The sequence below is a fragment of the Mesitornis unicolor genome, unplaced genomic scaffold (assembly GCF_000695765.1).
Source record: "Mesitornis unicolor isolate BGI_N332 unplaced genomic scaffold, ASM69576v1 scaffold2305, whole genome shotgun sequence".
Lineage (NCBI taxonomy): Eukaryota > Metazoa > Chordata > Aves > Mesitornithiformes > Mesitornithidae > Mesitornis > Mesitornis unicolor.
In genome coordinates, this window is record NW_010184603.1 from 38847 (window position 1) to 45387 (window position 6541).

The 6541-nt window shown below is 44.0% G+C and overlaps 1 protein-coding gene across 1 annotated transcript in view; it reads left to right on the forward strand.

The window, feature by feature from the left end:
- Window positions 1-5260, forward strand: part of OSBPL1A (oxysterol binding protein-like 1A) — a 26100-nt gene extending 20840 nt beyond the window's left edge. Inside the window, exons 11-13 of the mRNA XM_010184498.1 lie at window positions 325-448; window positions 1360-1450; window positions 5158-5260. Of these exons, the coding sequence (XP_010182800.1) occupies window positions 325-448; window positions 1360-1450; window positions 5158-5260 (318 nt within the window). The remainder of the gene's footprint in view (window positions 1-324; window positions 449-1359; window positions 1451-5157) is intronic.
- Window positions 5261-6541: the final 1281 nt, after the last annotated feature.

The following is a 6541-nucleotide window of genomic DNA, read 5'->3' on the forward strand; positions in this document are numbered from 1 at the left end:
AGTGAAGTGGAACAAAAAAGGTGCCCTCAGTGGGTTAATCAAGGGGGAAATCTCTCTACAGAGACAGGGCAAATAGGGCTGGAAAAAAGAAGCTAAGGGAGAAATAGTGCACTGAGTAATTGGATGCTGGCCTGCTTAAACAGAAGCACCAAGGATCACCTACACCCTGCCTGACAGTGCGGTTTTACTGGTATCTGGAGTATTCCTTGAGTGATTAAATAATACAAAAGCACTTGGATGCTTGTTTATAGACAGCAACTTTCTTGTGTATTAAGACTAGCAGCTGGAGACATTGTGAAGTCATCTTTTGTCTCTGAATTTCAGATGTATAATTTTACTAGCTTTGCTATGGCTTTGAATGAGTTGGACAAAGAAATGGAGAGTGTCATTCCCAAAACTGACTGCCGGCTACGACCCGATATCAGAGCCATGGAAAACGGAGAAATAGGTAACTTCAGTTACTGGCAAAGGTGTTTTTACTTTTTGTTAAAACTGAGGGACTGGGAAAAAAGGAAATTCCACATTGGGGTTGTTAGATGAACTGTTAAAGTCGCTACCTATAAAGATATATTCCTCCATGCCGCAATACAGTAATGCTTTAATACAAGCTTCTGCAGGTGGTGGTATGTCTGGTGAAAGGTTTGGCATCCACCTGTACTGGGGCTCGTCAGGATGGAGTTAATTTTCTTCATAGCAGCTCATATGTGATTTATATTGGTGACCAAAGCAGTGTTTTAGCTATTGCTGAACACCAGCTGCAGTGTTAAGGCTGCCTCTGTTTCTGGGGCGGGCAAGAGGCTGGGAGGGGAGACAGCGAGGACAGCTGGCCCCAACTGACCAAAGAGGTATTTCATACCATATAACATCATGCTTACCAATGAGTTGTGTGTGCTGGGGGCAAGTAGCTGTTACTTGGAGACTGGCTGGATACAGGTCTGCTGGTGGAAGGCAGTAAGTGAATGTCTTTGCATCACTTTTTCCTCCTTTTTTTTTCCTTTCCCTTCACTTATTAAACTCTTTTCCTCAACTCATGAGGATTTTTGCTTTTGCTCTTTGATTCTCTCCCTTAAATTCACATTTCCTGTCACATAAACACATCTTCAGAGTCCTCAGGCCATGACTAAACATGTATTTAGCAGTCTTAAAAACTGGAATTCCACTGGCTGATCTTGAGCCACAGCTGGCCTGGCTTTGCCCTTAGACTATCCCTAAGTAGTGTGTTATGTAGAAGGCTTTTTAAATTGACAGCTTTCACTATTTCCCTTATTTGTTTGCTGAGTCAAATGGAGTAATGTCTCTTATCTTATATTACACTTCAATGTCTTCCGTATTTTTATTGTGTGTTTTTACTCCTTCAAGATCTAGCTAGCGAGGAAAAGAAGAGGCTAGAAGAAAAACAAAGGACTGCTCGCAAAAATCGTTCAAAGTCAGAGGAAGACTGGAAGACGAGGTTAGTGTGCTCGCCTCTGTGTGTGTGTGTGTGTGTGTGTGTGTGTGTGTGTGTGTGTGTGTGTAGGTGTATAAGGGTTTTGAACGTGGAGGTAACTGCCAGTTGACACTGGTGACATGCAGCGTTGTGTCATGCCGAAGAGCTGACGTCACCAGGTTTGGTAGCACCATGGTTGTGTTTGCAGACTTGGTCCATGCAGGCTGTAGTGCTCCCAGAGATAAGCATCAGCCTTGGCCTCGCTTCCTTCCCCCTCGCTGCTTGCACACCCCTAGTAAATACAAACAGGTTCTGACACAAAACGGTGTTGCAACTGATGGCTGCTTGTAAGGATGGTTGTCGCTGATTAATTTATAATTGCCTCAAATTTGTGTGCTTGGCCAAAGAGAGGAGAAGGTGCTTCCTCTGGTGAGCTTGATAGCTTACTGCTATCACTGATAGTGACTTCTGCCATCAGCTGCTGTGCGCTGGCCATGCTGCGTTCCCACTGCATACAGTTATTCTCCAAGTTGGTGAAACGACTTTATCACCCAGATATCCAAGTCATTTTCTCCTTTCTTAGTGTGTTACTAACTACAGAAGTTAGGAGAGCCAAGGGAAAAATTAACTTACAAGAGATCTGCCAGAATGGGATGTTTTTTGTTTTGTTTTGTTTTGTTTTTTGTTGTTGTTGTGGTTTGGTTTTGTTGGGGTTTTTTTGGGTTTGTTTATTATTATTTTTGCTCTAAGACAAGAGGGGTCAGTTGGGAGCTGTTACACACAAGCTCAGTAGAAATTGTGAAAACATGACCAAATGAATCTAGCTTGACCAGGCAAGGTCTATTTAAAAGTATAGTAATAAATTGGTAGGCTCTTCTCAGAAAAAAAAAAAGATAGGACTAAACTTGCTAAAAGTAAGCAAGTTTCATCTCTTCCCCATTAACTAGCTCTTAATACATCCAGACACTGTGGATTAAATATCTTGAAAATGTCTGTTTGTAACTTTAAATAACTTTTTTCTTTTTTTCAAATGAAGTCACCCTTCATCGCAGAGTCCCAGGTTTGGACATGTCTGCCTTTGTCTTTTTCCTGTGCCTGCTCTCCTGAAGTGTTTGGGTTTGTTTGCCCAGAGACTGGTGGAAAATAACATCTTTGTAATGCTTCCAACTAGACGTGTTAAGTGCTGGACAGCCTTGCACTCTGTCTTCCTTTCCTGAATTCAGAGTGGTTGTAGCTCTCACCAAGTGTTTTCAAAGCAAGGGGTAGCTGTACTCTATGTTCAGGTGCCAGAAATACCTCAAGGTATAGGTCAAAGCACCTGAGGTTGGTACTGGAAATTGGGGAATCCTCAGGGGACAACTCAGAGCAGTGGTTTTTGGGGTGTGTGATCAGTGCAGACACCATTGACAAGGTTCTTCGGTTGCTGTTGTGCAGGTACCATAGACGTGCTCAGCACTTGCTTGGGACATCTTTTAAAAACTCTGTTTTCCAGGATGTTTCTAAAGGTTTGACAGAAATTTCCTGGTGTCTCATCTCTTTATGAGTGCCAAGTGTCACTGCCTTCAAAGGATGAATGCAGTGTGTGGGAAGAGTTCTGCTTTGGGGAAAAAAAATTGCATACTGTGAAGGGAAACTCTCCTGCCTGTTCCCAGGTGGTCAACTGTAGCTCCTAATCTGCAGCGTGTAATACAAACTCTGATGTAAACTACTGCAGTTTGCTTGCCACAGAAAAGCAGGCTTCTTACTTTGTCTAGTAGAGTTCCTACCTTGTCAGACGATTCTCCAAAGTGTCTAGTGATTTTTTTAAATTCTCTTGAATCCACTTGAGAAGCAGGTTCTTGCTGTTTCTGAATAAATGATTCATGTTGACCACTTGATGTTTTACAGACTGACCAGTAGCCCTAAGTCTTGAGTAAAAGACCGGTTCTGACACACAGCAGTGGTCTGTTGCTGTTGATGAAAATCGGTTCCCTCCTTCCCCCATCACTTACCTGGCTACATCAGCTGATAGCTTTGGGTCTCTCTCAAACTTAGTTCTTCCCATCACCTTTAGAAGCAGTAGCAGCACTGGAGGAAGGGCTCACTGTCCTGACCCATACAAGTGTTGAAGATAGCTAGTGAAGTCCTGGGTGGTAAAATTCCTTAATCCGAGGGCTGAGGAGCCAGCTCCTAGCCCTGCCTCTCAACAAATGCTTGGCTTTGTGCTGTGGGATGAGCTCCTGTTACCTGCAAGCTCACAGGTGAACCAGGCACACACAGCAGTTACTTTGGAATAGCAGAGGCATCCTGTGCAGAGGTGATGCAGTAGTGAACTATGTACCGTGGCAGGGGTGAGTGACTTCTGTCTTCTGTTGACTTCAGTGCACGTAACCAGGACAGCAGGAGAACCATTCAGCTGTTCAGGTTGCCACCCTGAAGACGGTACAAGGCATTTCTTCAGACGTGCATCTCAGATCTTTTGAGCCAAGCAAGACTTGCCTGTTAGCTGCCCTGCTTTGTAATGTGACACTGGTGACCTTTATGCTTTTGCTTTTTAAAAGAGATCGAGTCATATTTGCGCTTTAATTTGTGTTCTGTAACCTGGTAGCCTGGAAGGGAAGAGCAGAGTTAAAATGGGCTGCCTTGCACACGCATGATTTACTGAAGTGAGTGTGTTTGCTGCAGTGAGGCATATAAGGCAGGAACTAGTTTTTGTGGCAGTGAGGTGAAAGGAAGCTGTGGAGCGCATTAACCACAGAAGGGGCTTCTAGCAAAGCTGATGCGCCATAAACACAGCTTGGCAAAATACAGGAAGTTAAATGCTAGAGGTCTGGTGCTGTGCAGCGTGTGCTGTTGAGGCAGAAGATTGAGTAACTGGGCCCAAACAACGCAGCATTCAGTAACGGGCTGCAGGAGAGGAGGAAGAAGGAAAAACTTCTGTGCTGTGGTGGTACAGCAGGGCTGTACTCACCACTAGACACTAGTCTGGCCTTGCAGAGGCACCTTGTTGTGCAGGTAGACAGCCCCCCCCACCACAAGGACATGTACTCTGTGTGTGTATATGCAGTGCCTGCAGATTAAGTAGCGGAGGAGAGGGAAGGGAAGGAAAGGAAAGAAAGAAAGGTGCTAAACCTCAGTGTTCCTGGCTGCAACCAGCTCTGCAAAAGCTTGCAAGTAACTTGGTGCAGACAGAATCGGCTTTCTGCCCCGCCAGTGCTGACAGTGTAATGCAGCACAGTTACCTTGTAATAAGGCAGGACTTCTGCAGCCTGTGGGTGATTTCACCTACACAGAGGGTAGCTGGCCTACTTGTTCTGAGTAGGCTTTGAAAACGAAGAGGAAATCTAGATCCCAGGGAAATAATGTTTTTCTGTTTTCAGGACTGCAGTGCTTGTGGTGTTTTACGTGTCTTGCAAAAACTGTTACTGCTTATGCATGCCAAAATGATTGTTCACAACTGCTTTGAAGTGAAATGGTGCTTCCCCATCTTTATGTGATAGTCTTGACTGCCTCAAGTGACAAAATACTGGTGTCACTAATTTTACCTAGGAGACACTGAAGTGGTGTGGTGAATGGGAGACCTAGCCGCTGAAGATGACTTTAAACTCATGAGTGAATTTAAAACCAAGAAGGCTTCTGCAGTCCCAGTAATTACTTTGAGAGTAAACTGCTGAAGATGCAGCAAAGCAGTTCTGAACTTTGTAAATGTGTGTGTTAATGGCTTCACTAATGTGCTGTGTGTTTCCTTGCAGATGGTTCCACCAAGGCCCCAATCCCTATACTGGTACGCAGGACTGGCTTTATTCTGGCAACTACTGGGACAGAAACTACTTTAACTTGCCTGATATTTATTAAAATGCAATAATGAGCCTGTGACTGATACAAATAAGTCTTAATCCATTTTAACATTTTCCTTCATTTTACTTCTGTCTCCTGAAAAACTGACATGTTATCAACCAGGATGTTAAGCATCTCCACAGTCATCTGGTGGTACCTGATCTGCAGTCCCATAGGTAGGGGAGTAATTTTGACAGCTGTTGGTGGGTCCTGTGTGGACCAAGTAAGCTGCTGTGGTTTCGAGCTGCCCCGATTGCTGAATGCACCTATATTAGGTTGTGGTGTATGAGGAGAACACCTTCGGCTGTTCTGTGAATACTTTCTTTCGTAGGTAACATTGGCACAAGTAAAACTGGTTTTATTTATTGTGACATGGGAATGCTTAAAAGCACAGTCAGTAATGGCAATGTTCTGCTCTTAAATGAAGGGTGTGTCACTTTTGTAAAGATGTAATTTTTCATAAGGTGACTTTTCTTTTACTGAAGTAACTCCCTTGAATCCTGAGCTCTGGTCAGAGATTCCAGAAGTATTCCTGTCTCTGGAGCATTAATTCAATTGTTTAAGCTGGTAACATTACTCAGAGGTATTTATTCAATGTTTTGTGCAGTGTGTTTGGAATTTTGCTCTCCTGTTTTGCTAACAACCTTATGGTTTAAGGAATTAAGAGCCATTGAAATATCTACAGATTTGATTTGAACTGCACACTAGTAACAGGTTTTAAAATAATCTGTTTCATACACTAGAAGTTCTGGTGCCCAGCACCACTGCAAAAAAAGCAAGAACCTCATCAGTCCAGGACCTGGTGAAACACGGTGGGGGGGACAGGACCTGTGTCTGTACTGTGCAAACTCCCTGGGAGGAGGTCTTGTGCATTTCAAGGGTAGTACAGCACCTCGGCAAGGCCTCCTGTGCACAGCTGCTTTACCCCTTTTCAGTGGGGTGCATTCAATCTTAGAGTGTAAGTTTATATTGAACTGTGTACAGAGCTTCTAGAGGGCAAGCTGCTCTTTGTACAATATTTTAACTGCTGTCTGGAGGTTAGTGTTAATTGAATAATTTAATTGCTAATAAATAAAAGGCTTCAAAACTTCTTGCATCTAGTCTAAAGTGAGTGGTGTTTGACAGCGCTGACCCAAAAGCTGCTGCAATAAAGGTGTAATTGTGCTTCCAGGGGCTTTGGGGACCTCTTCTACCCCAGCAGGAACTGTCTGCTTATGGGGGTGGGGATTCCTGGGGGACTGAGAGCTTGCTGCTTGAATATGCAGTCAGGCTGCAGCTCAAGCCCTGAGGGTGGTCTGC